This window comes from Setaria viridis, chromosome 7 (assembly GCF_005286985.2).
Source record: "Setaria viridis chromosome 7, Setaria_viridis_v4.0, whole genome shotgun sequence".
NCBI classification, from domain to species: domain Eukaryota; kingdom Viridiplantae; phylum Streptophyta; class Magnoliopsida; order Poales; family Poaceae; genus Setaria; species Setaria viridis.
This window is the reverse complement of record NC_048269.2, coordinates 16,149,146-16,165,892: the sequence shown is the minus strand read 5'-3', so window position 1 is coordinate 16,165,892 and position 16,747 is coordinate 16,149,146. Positions and strand designations below refer to the sequence as shown.

The following is a 16,747-nucleotide window of genomic DNA, read 5'->3' as shown; positions in this document are numbered from 1 at the left end:
TTGGGAAATCAATCCAACCTTCATCGATTTGCCCAGATTTGTAAACCGACATAGGCCATTCATCATGAACATTCTATTGTCTCCACTCCCCTCCTGTAAATCTGTACAGATGCACTGTTTTACCCATACAAAAGTTGGCTAGGAAAAAAATATGGGAAAACAGGCATGCCTAGCTAATTTCATCCTAATCTCTGGGGGGTAAAAGCTTGAGATGTGTTCAAAATCTGTTGGATGCAAATGGATGTTCAGCATCAGGTGAGACTGTTACTGGAGCCTCTGCAACTTCTTTATATCCGATTCTACATCCACTGGAAATTTGAGTAAATCCTTCAATTTGGTAACTGCTGCATCAAGGTTATTGACGTCCAGGTATCTTTCGCTTGGGGACGCAAATAGAACCTCATTTATGTCTTCTTCAAGTTGCAGCGAGTACAGGTGTTCGAAGACCTACAAAATAAAGTTGCAATTAAGCAATGGTGTTGCATTTGGATATCTGAGGTATCATCTGATTCTCCTACTATTGATTCTATGCAGTGTAAACCATAAGGGCATCAGACATCTTACCGCTCTAAGCCTTGAAACAACCATTTCCCTAACTGAAGATGATCGTGAGACTAAATTGATGATAAAAAGACCACCCTCTGAAAGGAACTCTTTTGCTTTCTGAAGGAAAGGATCTTCGACAAAGTTTTCTGGCGGGCAAGACAGCCCAGAGCTGTGGGAATAACCATTGGCTGTCAGTCTATTGAGAATAAATCATTTGATAAAAGAATGGCAATACAATGGCTGAGAGAGACATGGAAAAGCAATACCTTAGGTCAGATGAATCAACATCAATGATAAGAATTTTGATCGCATTGCTGCCACTGCCATTTGATACAGAATGGTTTGCAGCAACACTGTCTTCAACGAATTTGATTCCATCCCCCAAATGCACCTAACATGTGGGAGTCGGAAAGATGCAATGAAGCTCAATGATAAAAAAACATGGTCTGTATTGCGAACACTGAACACATCAGTAAGAAAATAGGGAGATCTGAGTTCCAAACTAGGCTCGTCATCATTAAAAATATCACGACAGAAATGCAAGAAATAAGACCATTCAGCATGCTTTACTAATGAAAACCTTATCAGTTCCCCTGGGCTATTGTGGTTACTTAGTGTTGCATGGAAATTAACAAATTATTGAGATCAAAATAAAAAGTCCATATAAAATGTCGTTTTAGACATTGATAATCTTCAAAATTTAACTTTAATGATTAGTTACTTTGTAGTGTATTTGTAAATCATAGCGAAATTATAATATTATGAAGCTTTTTTTCAAGACAAATCCGGCGAAACCACCTTCAAATGATAAGTATGTTTTAGTTAGCAGGTAACCTAAAATGTCACCTTTTTATGACCAGAGTAAAAATGTTATAGCTTGCCATGAAAGTGGGTATTTTGGCATGTATGCTCGATCAACTTTAGATTCCAAAGTAACAGGTACGCAAATCAGACAATGATTTTAAATAATTGCTGCATCCATGGTATACTAGTCGTGGCATGATTCTTTCATACCATTCCATAACTCCTTCTAATCTCTGCCATTGTGCCCTTATGGGACTTTGATGGAACAGGGGCAAATGATCTTTCAATTGGCAATTTGGTATACAGTAAAAGTTTTAGTTAAACAGTGGTATGGAAGGAAATTTTCAAATATCAATGGAAAATAGTTGAAGTCCAAGTTATTCAAAGGAGTATGATTAGCTCTCTTATTATAGGAGTACAACAACCCACCTTTAACTGTTCATCCACTGAAAAACCGAAATATTTCTTTGCTAGCTCAGCTACCAAGGGGTCCAACTCCACAACCTGTAATTTTTGAGAAGTGTGATGACTGCATTCAATCATTTGTTGAAGATGAAAGTTTTTTTATTTTTCTGTTACCTCAATATCTACAAAAGGGAGACATCCACGGAGAAACATTGGGAAACAACCAGCACCAAGGCCTATAACAGTGGTGCTGACCTACAAAATGTGAATCGGATGTAAGGTACAAAACTGTTACATACACAAAAAAAATTAAGAACTAATTGTACAACAACGAAGCTGGTTCAACAATAATGGCAGTTCAACTACTTAAAAGTCAAACCCTAGTAGAATAAAAGCATAAGACTTACTTTTTCTCCAGATGTAGAAGCAGCACCCAGAGCAGATGCAACTAAAGAAAGCCCAGATATGATACCGCTGTGATAAGAGCTGCCAAGAAAGCTATGGTCAACTCTCAGACTGTTCTTGGATCCTGCATGTCATGTAAACACCAACAATTGGAGTTTAAAACCACAGAAGAACAATTGCAAATTAGTGCCTAATCTTGAATAGCTTATTGAGTTGGTGAATATAAGAAAAATCAACAAGTGATGAAACAACAAGAATCAGGTAACTGTAGTTGTTCCAACATTCATCAACTCAATAGAAGAGAACCAGGGGATTCATCATTCTTCTTTCTATGATCAAGTGAATATAGTGCTTACAATTCTATAAGATCAACTAGCATTGCTATCAGAAAAGCAGCAAAATCATACAGATTTCTGCAGCAATTCTGGATTATGGGAAGCATTGATTACTTTGATAAGATTTCTGAAACTCTTCGGGAGCAAAAGATTATAAAGGTCAATGTAAACCACACATCCGCCATACCACTACCAATAGATGAATTGCCCTCCAAACAATTGTGGCTGCATGTATTAACTGAACAAATATTCACAAAGTAAATACATAGACTGAAAATTAGCTACAGCTCATAGCCATAAGAACTAGAAGTGATAGCTGATAAGTTCTGCTATATAGGAATATGTGGTACATGATGTCCTCTCCACAAAATAAAATGAGTTATCAGTTAATAGAAACTCTCAGATTGTGGATCTATGACTTTAAGGAAGTACAAAATCTATCTATATGTGGACCCTAGAGAGGAAAAATATCAGCTAGTAACAATGAAAGCAATGGGTATAGCAAGCAACCAAAAAAGGTACAGACCTTTTTTGCTCCTTCTCTTTTTAGATGTTGCAGATGCATTTTTATTCTTTTTATCTGTCTCATCACTGTGAGGATCTCTAATTAGCAACGCTTCAGATTGCACTAAGCCAGAACTTCTTCCAAAAATAAGGCGCCGGAACATTTTCTCAGGCATGGAACCTTGGTCTCCATCAGCATTTTCATAGACAACATCTTCCACAACCATTGGACCAGTTAATTCTGAGGTGGCCTTCCAAATGCAACACAAGAGGTCAGCTGAGAAGGTTATGCAAGTACGCAGCTCAACTGTAATCAGACACTACAGCTAAGTGAACTGTTATAGTATCAACACAGTTCACTTCTTAGTCTTCATGTCAGCATCCCTACTTCCATTCATTCAGAAAACTAATAGCAGGCATGTGCATTTCTAGCAAGTATGCTATAACATTGCTGACTCCTCAAATAAAAAACGAATTTAAGTCCACCCACAAATTGATGATGCCCAAACATTGAATCTTCCAATTCATTGCAGAACTAGCAAGGATTGGAGTTGCATGGTTTACAGACTCAAGTTTTGTCACATTTTACTGTATATTACTCTCTCCATTTCAAAATATAAGGCATGGTTTGACTCAGCACAGTTTCCAAAACTAGGCTTTGACTTTTAGTTTCTCTTACACTACAATGGTTGTAGCAACAAAATTCTAACCACAACAAAGTACTTTCAAATGTGAACACACTGATACCATTTTCATATAACAAGATTTTAATCACGTGAGGCTAATTGTTGGTTGAAGATTACAAGGTTTGACTCTTAAACTGCATGCACGTCTTATAAAATGGAACAGGGGAAGTAAAATGAGGAGATTGGGTTGGATGTCTCCTAATCAACTCCACAGCTAGCCAAACCAATCAATGGCTTTTAGAAGAAAAAGATATTTATAATTACCTCTTGCAGAATATCTCTTTGTTTCACACCATCACCAGCCATCATGAACCTGCAGGATTGTTTACATACCATCACCAGAAGATCAAACATCGAAAAAAAAATTAGGTTGTGGGTATTTTTGTAAAAAAATCAATTGACAAAAAAGTTTCAACAGTGCCCATTGGGATTTATTTCGGTCATGTAACTAATTGTACACAAGTCATTCACTTGAGAGTTTTCTTTACTAATACCAGATGTAAAAAGTGGCTGGCTCTTCCATGAAATGAAGCAAAAAAAAGTGAATTTCAGGTCATTTCTCAGTAGAAATGTAACTGCCAATTTGCAGTCTGGAACAATCACATGCCTCACTTCAGTAAGTACCAAGTCAGCTACCAGAAGTATAATATTTGTCAAATATTAAATAAGAGAATAAGAAAATAACATCTCTCCCAGTTATTCACTTGTATATTCCACACCTGTTTCCATAATTTACATCCCACTCATTTACCATACCATGACTCTCAAGTCATGTCATTAGTTCGGTGCCAAATTTATTAGCCATAAAATACCCTCTGAATCAAATTAGTTTGCGATTTCTAACTGTTAAATTCACATTTGCGTATATGAATATGAACTATATGTGAGTTCCTTATTTTCATGCCTTTGAACCATGAATAATTATTTATATGGTAATGCTACAATGATTTAGTTGCCCTTTTGGTATTATCTCTTCTAGCTTCTTTCTTTAAGTTGGCACAAAAAGCAGCTATCTGGTCTCTCTTCCCCACACCTCAACTCCTCAACTCACACAAATAAGGAGGCAGGAGATTCAGGTTCTCCCATCGGTTAGGCTGTCATTCCCCTTCGCCTCCAATGGCCTCGCTGGCCTCAGATGTGAGGGGACGCGTGGTTTTCTGCCTGGCGCTTGCAATGTGGACTTGTGGCAGCCACCGTGGCATAAGGTCCTCCAGCCCTCGACCTCATCGTCACTCGCTCCGGTGCCAACGACAGCTCCGTGGGGTTGGAGCTCACCGGATCTGGAGATCTAGTTGGAGATCCAGATCCTGTTGGCTACTGTACAGGAGTTTTGGGCCGTCTGGTAGTGACAGTGACACAACACTTGGCTTCCGGAGGGGAGGCTCCAGGGGCTGCAGAGATCAGGTATGTCGGTCTGGTTTCTTCTCCCATCTAGCACCGAAAGATCCAGACATAGTATGCACAGGACACGTCCCTGGCCAATGGGCATCCTTGTTCTTCCCGTTTGTGGGGGAGTGTCATAACAGTATTTATATTACCTAACAAAAATTAATGAAGCTTCACTAACATACGAGGAACTAGGTGACACTGCAAACAAAGAAGAAACTGACTCCCAAATTCGAGTCGAAAAGGCTCCCACCAACTAAGCTTGGCCCAGTCCCTATCTTTCCTAAAAATATGGTCACAAGTAGAAACACAAATCAAACTTATTTGGCATCAGCGGGCCTCTATTCAAACCATGTAACCATTATTCCTAACCAACTTTAAAACCTTGATGTAGTCCTTGGTTAGTGATAAAACCCTTGTTTGCGCAAAATACAAAATTTAAGATCTTGGTTAAATAATTTTGATTTAAATTAATTAGTGTCTGAACATTGCAAATGGATATACTTTAATAAGAAATGGCGATGAAAATCCAATTAGAAAGCATTGAAACATACGGTATAGGGGCCTCCTCTTCAGGATTTCCAGGTTCTAGATCCTTAACAAGTGGAGACAAATCCTTCTGGAAATAGCAAAAACAATAATATTAGGATAGGGAAGATATTAAATAGGAGCCTTCGGCAATCTCCAAAGAATGTAACAATAAAAACCACCTTAATAATATCCATGTCGATATTTGCATGTCTGCTGTCCAAGAAAACCTAGCATAATACAATTATGAGCAGGTAAAATGAAACCCAGCAACATAATCATAAATACCAATGTAACAATAATGCTGGGTTTGCACTCGTAATAATTGTACCATAATTAGACGGGCAGCCTTTGCACTTTCAACAACATGCCACTGTCCTTCTGCTGAAGCAAATAGCCATTCCTGAGCTCGAGCCTGAAATTGAAATATGTTCCTTAGCAACTTTCAAGCCCTAGGAACTATGAGTTATTTCCTAACTAACAGTTATAGCTGCAAGCGTTACTATAAATCCTTTCGTAGCCAACAGTTTGTTTGCATTTAATCAAGCATATTTCGGCATTAGTTTGATCAGCAAAACACAGTTTTAATCAAATTCAGCTTCTCGGATATGCCATTGTTGGTTCTGCTGCATTATCCTCCCCAGGCAAGAGAGAATCTATCCTTAGGCCAGAGATCCTTTCTTCTATAAACTCACAAAGACAGCGATTTTGTGAGGCAGCTTGTTTATCACTCATTGTCCTTGGTGCTTATTGTTTCACATTGTTCTTGTCCTTCCAGATCTAAACTTCTGTCCAAATTCACAAGCAAGCACCAGCTACATGTCCCAATTCTTTGTTTTTTCTACAGAGCCTCTCTCTTTCTTTTTCCTTTTCAAAAAAGGCCTCCAATAGTGAGCATCCCCAGCACATGCACTGTAGTTTGACTTGGTTGACTTGACATATTTGCATGATATTTATTTTCTCCACCCACTTAATTACTTCCATTGAAGGTGCTTTAGCAAGATTCGTAAATACTACATAGTTTTAAGTAACTTGGTGTTTGCCTTTTCTCGTCCAGTATCACCATTTCATCACATCAGGCAAATAAGCATTGTGTATGTGTACACAGAACTAGGATATTACTTAAGGTCGCATTTACACTTAGATTAGTATGAAGAGCATAGGTTGAAGGCTTCCATCAGAAAAAGTGAATGTGGATGAGGAAAATGGAAATGGACCCACCCCACCCCAGAACTAGTTTACAATTTCCTCCAGATTTTCAAACTCGTTTCATCATGATAATGCATCCACTTATTAGATTTGTTTCTTCCAAGACAGAACAGATCAAGGAGAAGATTGGCGGGAGATTCAGTTGGACAACTAACAGTAAATACTGAGAAAGCAACAATGCAAATTGACAACATAAAACAGACCTTAGGCACAATAAAAACTCCACAATGGTATACAAATGTTTCTGTTTGCTTCTTGGCATCCAATAGAACAGCCTTGTAGCAATAGAGCGAAGTCTCCTGTTCACCAAGAATGAACTGCCTCCTTCGTCCTGGGACAATCACTTTCAGATCTCCTATAGCTCCTAGCTGAAGATCACGCAATGAGAGGAGTACATCAACACCAGAAGAGTATGACTCCCTGACGATGTTCTCATTTCCAAGAGCCCGAATCACAGCAGTTGCCTGTAGCACAAACATACAGAAGACAGAAGTGACGAAATGAACAAATATCCTGAGCTGAATTAAACCATTGATTTATTCATACAGTTTATTAGAAGAATCAACAATACCTGTTTCATGTTACAGTATTCAGCAGACTGATCCAATGATGATTTTATTGTTTGAACTGCACCCATCTTCCCTTTCACCATGACCACCATGAATGTCTGGAAGGCAGATTTTTTAGAGGATTCACTAGCTATAGCTTGAATATTCATATCCCATCCAAATCTGAACTCAGACAAAAGAAGTGCTGCAAGAAGCGAAAATGGAAAACATCGTAAGTCTCACCATTCAATTATTATTGTTCTTTAAGAATCTGTGTAGTCGAACCTATAAACTTCGTGATCACCAATATTTGTGAAACAATGTCAATTGGCTGCATGAAAACATCAGATTTATTGTTTAAAAAAATGGTTCCATGATCTTACAACTTTTGAGCGTATATACTAACATGTACTTATAAATATTTATGGTCAGAGTTTCTCTTTATAATTACAGAAAAAACTCAGTAAAACCACATACTGAAAAACAAAGTGGCATGGTTGAAAGTTCCTAACTATCTAAAAAAAATTCAAGTCTTGAAGTCTGGAGATGCATAATAAGTTAATAAAAACTAAATTTGAAAAGGTAAAGAGAAGGTGAGAATTGATAGAAAATAACCTAAAACATGGGATTCTGCAAGGGTAAGGCACACAAACTTCCCTCCTGATTTCAAAACTCTCTTGGCCTGCAAAAGACACCTGCTCAGTCATAAATATCATTAAGAAAATAGCATTTCCATCAGGACCAAGGGATATATCCATTACAACAACTAAAGAGGCATTTAAAGTTCAATAGAAATCCACCAACATACCTCATTAAGATATTTTGTCCCCAGTTTTGTCCCAGCCCCTGGCTCCATAAGAGCATCCAGTCCTCCCTTATCAAGAATGACATCAAACGACCCATCCGCAAACTGGTAATTTTGATACGTCAGCTAGTGTTGATAGGAAATATGTATTAAGAGTTTCTGGATTTATCAATAATGGAAAAATTCCGGGTATGAAGCCAGACGATCCATGTGCAAAGTGGCATTTAGATATGTCAAAGTACTTCTGACAAGCATGTGTATTAATAAATGACGGAGAGATACAGCATAAAAAATTGGCAAGCATAGCATCGAGGACTTGCAAAGAAACAATTTAATATGTCATGTAATTTTTACTAGAAATATGTTGCTTGGTGTGAGATAAAGTTAAGTTTAGGAGCAGCCAGCAATTATTACAGGAAAGGGTCAAAGACAAACTATAAATAGGTAGGGCATAAAAATTTAGAGAACTAGGCAATGCAGAAAGCTCACAAATCATTTTAAGAGGTATCACAAAATAATGCCAAGCAGGTATAGTACAGGGCCATTCAGAATCTCAACCAAAGAAAGTATCTTCCTCTGGATTGATTTATTTATTATGGTGCAGAAACCATGAATCAACAACCATAGCGCGTTTCTTGTAAGCTGCCTTCGGGTGACAACAATTTATAAACGCACTGCAACTCATTCATAAACCCCAAGTCAACCAAACATAACTGAATTAAATGCAATGCCTGCTCAAATGACCAAGAAACATTTGAGCTCAACAATCAAGAGTTGGCATGCCAGGTACTCCCTCCATTTCAAATTGTAGGTCGTTTTGGCTTTTCTAGATGCATAGAGTTTACTATGTATATAGACATAATGTATATCTAGATTCATAGCAAAATCTATGTATTTCTAAAGGCAAAACGATCTACAATTTGAAACGGAGGGAGTAAGTGACAGTGAACTCAGATAAAAAAAACTACATTGATACCACATTCAGTGATCAAAAGCATCTCAACGATATGATAATAATATCATGTCCGATCAAGGAGTTTGCAATGCAGAAAGTTTAACAGTACCTCCAACATCAGCAGCAGGCTCAAAATTCACAACTCTGATTTATCTAAATAGTACTATAGATGTGACTGTTTCGAAGTTTCATCTAACGAACTTACAACTACGGAACTATCAATGCCCCCAAATTATCCCTGCAATAGGCAACAGCACCGCCAGCAAAGCCAAAATCCAAGCTCTATACAAGCCAAGCCAACCCATACACCGCAGTCGATGTAGCGCACGGGCCGTACCTGCATGCTGGTGATGTCCATGACGCGCCAGCGCATCTCGGGCCGCGCGCGCGCGTGGCGGCGGAGCATGTCGGCGACGACGACGCGGGAGAAGTCGACGTTGGTGATGCGGCGGAACCCCGCGTCGTAGAGCCGCTCCGAGAGCGCCGAGCTCCCGCACGCGGGCACCAGGATCTCCGGGGCCTGCGCCCCCGCCCCAGCATCCGCCTCCGCCGCGGCGCCGCGGTCCCGGAGGAGGGCGAGGAGCGGGGTCTGGAGGTTAGGCCACTCCGCGTACCACTCGAAGCTGTCGCCCGTGCCGCGGAGCGCGAAGAACTTATCCCAGTTCTCCCGCGACGTGAAGTCGCCGAGCGTGCCGAGGATCGACGCCGGCGGCGGCGGCGGCGTGGTCGCCATGGGCGGAAACCCTAGTTTAGGGGTTTAGGATGGTCGGAAGTGAAGGAGGATTGACCGGTTGGGGAATGGAGACCGATGTCTTCGAGAGCGATAATAGTACAGAGGAAACGGGTCAGGGTATTCTGTGACCGTCCGATCTATCATGAACGCTGTAGATCATAGCCACTAGCCAGATTCTTCGAACAAGAAGTAGGCCGTTCGGAGAGGGGGAACATTTTAATTCTCATTCTTAGATAAAAAAAAAGTATTTATTCCGGCTGCGCATTTTTTTTACTTCAGCTACAAAAGTTGTGCATTTAACCATACATTATTGCAATTCACAACTACAGCTGTCAAGAAAGATGCTAACAATGGCAAGTGGCAAACGGTTCTTTAAAAATAGACAAAAAAAAGGTTGAATGACAAAAACATACTCCTTCCGTTTCAAATTATAAGCCATCCTAACTTTCTTGGAGAGTTCAAACTATTTTATGTTTGACCAAAATTATAGAGAGGACCACAAAGATTTATGACACCGAATAGATATACTATGAAAATATATTTAATAAAGAAACTAATGGCACTTATTTGGTATCATGAATGTTAGTACTTTCTTGTATAAATTTGGTCAAACTTGAGATGCTTTGACCAAGAAAGTTGGAATGACTTGTAATTTGGAACGGAGGGAGTAGGACCTGTTGGCATGTCTAAAAATAAAGTATAACTATTTTTAATAGAATTTGTATATTGCCGATGCTGAGCCATTTACCCCCTTAATACTAGTGCCATTAATGGGTAAGGTCGAGTGTGCGCTGCCACTACTAATGTCACAAACACATTCCGGCTACCACCAAATACGGTGGCGCTGATTAATTAGTGAGGTGAACACACCAAGCAAACGGTAAATATAGGCTACCCTCTAAAGGACATTTTATCAAAAAAAAAAAATACCCTCTAAAGGACATAATTATGTTAGGAGAAATGGTATACAGGATGATGAACTCTAATTACATAGTACTACTTGACGGATATCCAGAGATATCCTAAGTCATTGGAAAACTTAAAATTAAGAAGGAGATAAGAAGCGCACGGTTCCCACCGTGACTAAAAGGTGACTAAATAACCAAATAGGCTGACTAAAAGGTGATCAAAATTGGAGGCTCAAATCTTTTAGTCCCCCCACCCCCTCCTAAAAGTGATTAAAACTAACTCTCAAGCATTCTGGACGCCCCCTACCCCCGCACCCTCCTCCCGACCGTTCCTACCCCCACCGCCAGACCCGTACTCGCCTAACACCGCCGCCGCTAGATCCATCCTCCACGCCGGCGGCCGCGCCCAACCACCGCCGGCCGCACCCTCACCCGTCGGTCCGCCGCCCCAAGTCCTCCCACCCCCGCTGGCAGACCCCAGACGCTCCCCCGCTAGTCCCTGCGCTCCCCCAACCCGGCCGCCGCTCGATCCCTCCTCCACGCCGGCGCCGTCGCCCATGCACCGCCGGCAGCGCCCTCCCCCACCAGATCCGCCGCCCCCAACTCCTCCCACCCCCTGCCGCTATACCCTACATGCCCAACCGCCGCACCCCGCCCATGGATAGCCCATTGTTTGTTTAGTAGATTGTAGATGTGAACTTTTAATGGTGATTTTATCGTTGCTATGTGGAACTGTTGTGAACTGTTGTATGGATGATTTATGGATATTTTTTTCGATTGTATGAGTGTATGAATGTGTATGATCATTTGTATGAATTTTTTTTTACCAAATGGAATGAATATGTGGCACAATAAAGTTTTTGCCGTTCTTGCTGTTGCCACACGAATTTGACGCCACCAGATTTTTCAGCATGGAACAGGGTGGTGGCGATTTTGGTGCCAGGTTACAGGGCAATTGGTGGGAGAGAGAAAACAAAAGCAGCATGGTAATCTTATCACTCCATTTAATGCTTTTAGTCACTTGAACCAAACACCCTTAGTCCGTGGACTAAAGTGGAACTAAAACTTTAGCCCCACTTAACAAAACAGGCCCTTACTAAATGCCGCTAGCAATTTATAAATTGGATATAGCAATAAATAAATCAGCAAAATTCTTTTATTTTAGATAGAAGAATGAGGTGGTTGGCTGCGAAAATATCAGCCATTCCTATCCTATCCCATTCCCACACCATTCTTCTTCCCCATTTCCCCTGTTTCCGTGTTTTGGTATTGTTCCGTGTTTTGGTTTTGACCAGAGGCGTTGTGCAGGAGAGGGAGCCAGCCAGGGGGCAAAACAATGAAAGACAAATAATTTTTTTCCGGAAGATGGATAGGATCACGGAGTGTCAACCATGATGTTCTGTGGGCCGCTGATGAAGCAGAGCCCAATGCCGAGGGTATGGGCCGTTGAACCGCAATGCCAAGCCATGAATGCTTATCCAATTCAGGACTTGCATCTGATGTGATAAACGAGACAACCAGCTATTCACCATCAGGCGTCAATCGATTCGAAGCTCACGCTATTGTAAATGGCAGGAGCAGCTTGTCCTGCAGTTTAAATCAAAATTACTTACTACTTCTACTTCATTCACAAAATAAAGATCCAACCTTGGTGTGTCTGTGTGTACCAATTAATTTTGAAGCCTGGTTTGGTTTAGGCTGCTTATTTTTAGTACCCATCACATCGATATTTAAATACTAATTAGAAATATTAAATGTAGATTATTTACAAAACCCACTACATAAGCGAAGGCTAAATGACAAGACGAATCTATTAAGCCTAATTAGTCCATAATTTAACATTGTGTTGCTACAGTAAATTTTTGCTAATGATAGATTAATTAGGCTTAATAGATTCGTCTCGCCGTTTAGCATGGCTAATGGGTTTTGTAAATAGTCTACGTTTAGTTTAATACTCATAATTAGTATCTAAACATTCAGCATGACGTGCTAAAAATAAGCAAACGGACCCAACCAACCCTGAGTTATGTCCAAATTGGTCACTTAAACGTCATCTCCACGAGTAAGCAATGGCAGCATTCGAATTGGTTGAGCATGCTGGTGCTTGGCTTTGATTTGACACGAATAACCCTTGACCTCTGTCCGCATCGCATTGCACTCAAAAGTGAGAAGTGAGGCCGAAGTTGAAAAAAAAATCGCATTTCCCAGCTGACAACACCACCAAATCCACTCAAAAGTGAGGCCGGAGTTGAAAAAAAAATCGCATTGCGACCTAGAGGAAACGCGAAATGTGGAGCCCTGATGTACGCGTGCCACGATTGGCAACGCGGCGCGCGTAACGAAAGGGCACCCCCGGGTCGGGTTGGTCTCCCAGGCGTGTAACTGTGGCAGCTCATCCTCCCCGACAGGGGTAGGGTGTCACGCTGCCACCTGACTTACACCTGGATTCGATGATTTCTTTCGAATCGAGAGTGGAATAAAAAAGAACCTTTTTCGAATCGAGAAATAACCTCAAGGCGTGCTTCAGTTCCCACCAGAAATGGGCGAGGCTACTACGGCAACGAATCCGATAAGAGCGATCGAGCACGTTGATTGATCCTTGGGATCTGCTGTAGCAGCCGGGGCATGAGCGGACCCAAATCGAGAAGTAGCCGAGCCCGCCCGTGGCTGTGACGATGGCTGCCAGGAAGCGGCGAGCTCCGTCGGTGTCGCTGGGTATGGGAGGCGGCCGGGGAACCGGTGCCGTCCCCGACGCCACATCACCAGCTCTCTCCTCTCCTCCGAGGAGGGAGGGTTCTCGAATCAAACCAAACAGAAACCCACAACCCCCAAAAGAAAAAAAAATCGCTGAGAGAACTGCGCTGCTGTGGAGGATACGAATATGAAGGAATTGGGGGAATGTGTCAGATCTTGACAAGAGCGAATCCGTGGGGGCAAGGAGACACTCGGTCAGTTGATCGACGGATCCATGTGGCTGGTCTCAGGAGGCGCTCGGCCATGCTAACAAGCTCGGCTCCGCGCCGCTGAACCAGCAAAACCACCACCACACCAGCGTCTCCAACCTACAGCAAAGGGGGGAACAAACAACGATCAAAACCAAAACATAGGGGACGAAATCCAGGAGGAGTAGGAAGCTTAACAGCGGCGACTCGCCTACCCGGCAAGCTTTAGCCGCCGGCGGAGGCCTCCGCAGTGCCCATGCGACGGCGAGGATCGAGGAGGTGGGGACTGGGAATGGAGAAGAGAGGAGTTGCGGCGCAGGTGGGCTATATGAAGACGGGTGTGGGGCTAGGGTTTTTGTGGTCTCGTGAAACTTCTCAGGGATTCGGTGGGTTGGACCGAATGGCTGGATCGGCTCTTGTTGGGCCGACAGACTCTTCCGAGCTCGGCCCGAGGCCGAATCAAAACCAAGCCACATGGGCCCACCTAGCAGGGCCCGCAGACGGCCATTTGGCCTTCTCGATCTCGGCGAGATCATCATCTCGGCCTTCAGCTACTCCGCCGACAGCCGACCAAGCCCTCGCTCCGCCGGGCCCCTACCCACCAAGGCACCAACTGGGCGTGGCGCCGCCGCCGCCCACGCTGATGGACGAGCTCATCAAGGAGGTCCTTCTCCGCCTCCTGTCGGACAACCCAGCGAGCCTTGCTCACGCCGTCTTTGTCTGCCGGCGCTAGCGCCGCCTCATCTCGGACCCCTGCTTCCGCCGCAGGTTCCGCAGCCTCCACCGGCCCCGATGCTGGGATTTGTCTGCAACATCGCCGACACCGACGGCCCCGACATTTCCCGCTTCGTCCCCACATCCTCCTTAGAGCAAGTACATTGCTACACGTCAGCGGTCTCATAGGTCGTCTCATGCAGTGCCACGTAGGATTTTTGATAATGTGAAGGAGAGAGAAAGAGGTCGTTGCTTGGCGAAACAACCACCTTATGAGCTAAATTGTAGGACTACGAGACAACTTAACAATCATTGTACGAGCTATTGTTGCTATGCAACTCATAATATTTTATTTTTCTTATGCACAAATTAAGAAATTATATACCACTACCAGACAACTTATAGGACAATCCATTGTACGGGTTGCCTGTTAAATCGTCTCAAGATTACGTGTCAATGCATGAGATCGTCTATTAGACGACACCAATGTACTTACCCTTACGCCTGCCCCGCGCCGACCACCGCGACCTACGGGCCATCGACTCCCGCCATGGCCGCGTCCTCCTCTGCAGCCGGTCCGTCCCCCGCCCCTGGGAGAACGGCTTCCTCGTTTGGGACCCCGTCGCATATGAGGATTGGGAGGTTCCCGCCCCGCCGCGAGCCCCCGGTGGCACTGGAATGCGGCCGGCGGCTGCAGCCACATTGACTGCCGCCGCGACCCCTTCCTCGTGGTCTTCGTGTGCACTAGCTACAAGACATTCGCTTGTGTATGCTCTTCCGAGGCTACTGTGTGGAGCGACCACACATATGATGAGCACATCGATGACTACTTCGCCTGTGCGCCTGCTGTCCTCATGGGTGGTGCGCTCTACTTTCATGTTTCACAAGAACACCATGGTCATCAAGTATGATGTGGCTACTTTGGGAATGTCCGTGATTCATGCACCAAATACATTCTACCTGCAGAACATTGTGCTGATGACTACAGAGGATGGCAGAATTGGACTCGTTGAGGACTCCAAGCTCAGTTTGGGGATCAGCCTCCCTTGACCATAAGTAGAGCTTGGAGTCGTTGCTCCCTGCATATGCGCTTTCAAGATCACCTGAGGCTATCGGGTTTGCGGAATGTGGTGGCTTCATTCTCTTGTGGACGGTCAATGGGTTCTTCACTGTTGATCCAAAGTCCAACCAGGTCAGGAATGTAGGTGTCACGCCCGGTTTTTAAGATAAAACCAGATGAACAAATTACATGTGCGTCAGAATCAAGTTTCACATATGCAACGACTTCAGTAAATACCATAGACAGTGCCATAACGTAAAGAGGGTATTAAATTTATTATATGATCGAAAATCTTTAATACAAATAGCAAAACTAGTCTTTATTCTAGCAGCGGAACTCCAACGATGACGACGACTCCACAGGCAGTTGACTGGTGGCACACGTATGCCTAGAACTCCTCGAAGTCTTGAAGAACCTCCTCAAATTTGACTTAGTCTGAGCAGCGCTTTTAACAAGGGTGAGTACACTTATGGTTAGTACTCAGCAAGCGTGAGGAATGTGTAGTGTAAGACTATGCAAGGATAGGCTATGGTTTAATAGCATTTCAGCATTTTAATTGGTTGGTCAAAATTTATTAGCAATTACTAAGTATAAGTTTATACCACCCACATTAAGCATGAACACAAATAAAGATAATAGCAATAAATAACATCAATTTAATTCAACTTCCGATAAATTAATCATGTGAGGGTCCAGGCTGCTCGACCTGAGCACAATCGAATAGTTTTAGACACTCTGCAAAGGTTGTATATCTTTACCCACAAGTCGTGTTTCCCATGTCACTCGAGGTAGCTAGCCTCTTAAACACTTCCAAGGTGAGTGGCTAGGGATCCACTATGAGGCCTTTACAAAGATTCACTAATAAGTAGCAACCTACTAAGGTTTCCGGATCAGTAGCAAAGCATAAACCTCTCTCAAGACTACGAAACTACCATAGAGCAAATCAGTCTTATGGCCGAGTTATACCTTGTCTGTCGCCGCCCCTCTTGTCCTTTCGGTAAGATTATTACGGATTAAAGTTTCTAATTAATTAGCCAAGCCAGAGCCATATAGCTTTGTGGTTGCACTCTTTCCTGGGTGGTTCTCCATGTTCCAATTAAGCATGGTGATCTTGTATTAATGAGAGGTATAGCATAAATAAAATAAGTTTAATCATTGGTTCATTAATACCACCATACCCAGTTAGAGCAACTAAGCAAGAACTACCCAACATTAAAGTAAACCCAGGTTGATCAAGGTGATCAAGGTGTAGGGATAAAACTAAGCACACCTTA

At 42.7% G+C, this 16,747-nt stretch overlaps 1 protein-coding gene and 1 long non-coding RNA gene across 3 annotated transcripts; both read right to left on the bottom strand.

Annotated features, from left to right (window-relative positions):
* On the bottom strand, window positions 1-9,918 carry LOC117864196 (uncharacterized). Of its 2 annotated transcripts, none has more exons than XM_034748218.2 (16): window positions 9,454-9,918; window positions 8,165-8,266; window positions 7,972-8,038; window positions 7,380-7,561; window positions 7,012-7,272; window positions 5,931-6,014; window positions 5,782-5,829; window positions 5,626-5,690; window positions 3,950-3,998; window positions 3,022-3,250; window positions 2,163-2,284; window positions 1,930-2,010; window positions 1,780-1,854; window positions 813-937; window positions 565-715; window positions 1-447 (listed from the first exon to the last, which is right to left on the bottom strand). In XM_034748218.2, the coding sequence occupies exons 1-16, from the start codon at window positions 9,847-9,849 to the stop codon at window positions 265-267; spliced, it is 2,220 nt and encodes a 739-aa protein (XP_034604109.1). In that variant the 5' UTR covers window positions 9,850-9,918; the 3' UTR covers window positions 1-264. The 2 variants fall into 2 exon arrangements, with proteins under 2 accessions (XP_034604109.1, XP_072151072.1); XM_072294971.1 differs by having other exon boundaries at window positions 7,972-8,051; window positions 9,454-9,799.
* Window positions 9,919-13,353: 3,435 nt separating this feature from the next.
* Window positions 13,354-14,174, bottom strand: LOC117862966 (uncharacterized). The gene is made up of 2 exons (XR_004642091.2): window positions 13,915-14,174; window positions 13,354-13,819 (listed from the first exon to the last, which is right to left on the bottom strand). It is a non-coding gene; the product is annotated as an uncharacterized lncRNA (long non-coding RNA).
* Between the last annotated feature and the right edge of the window lie 2,573 nt (window positions 14,175-16,747).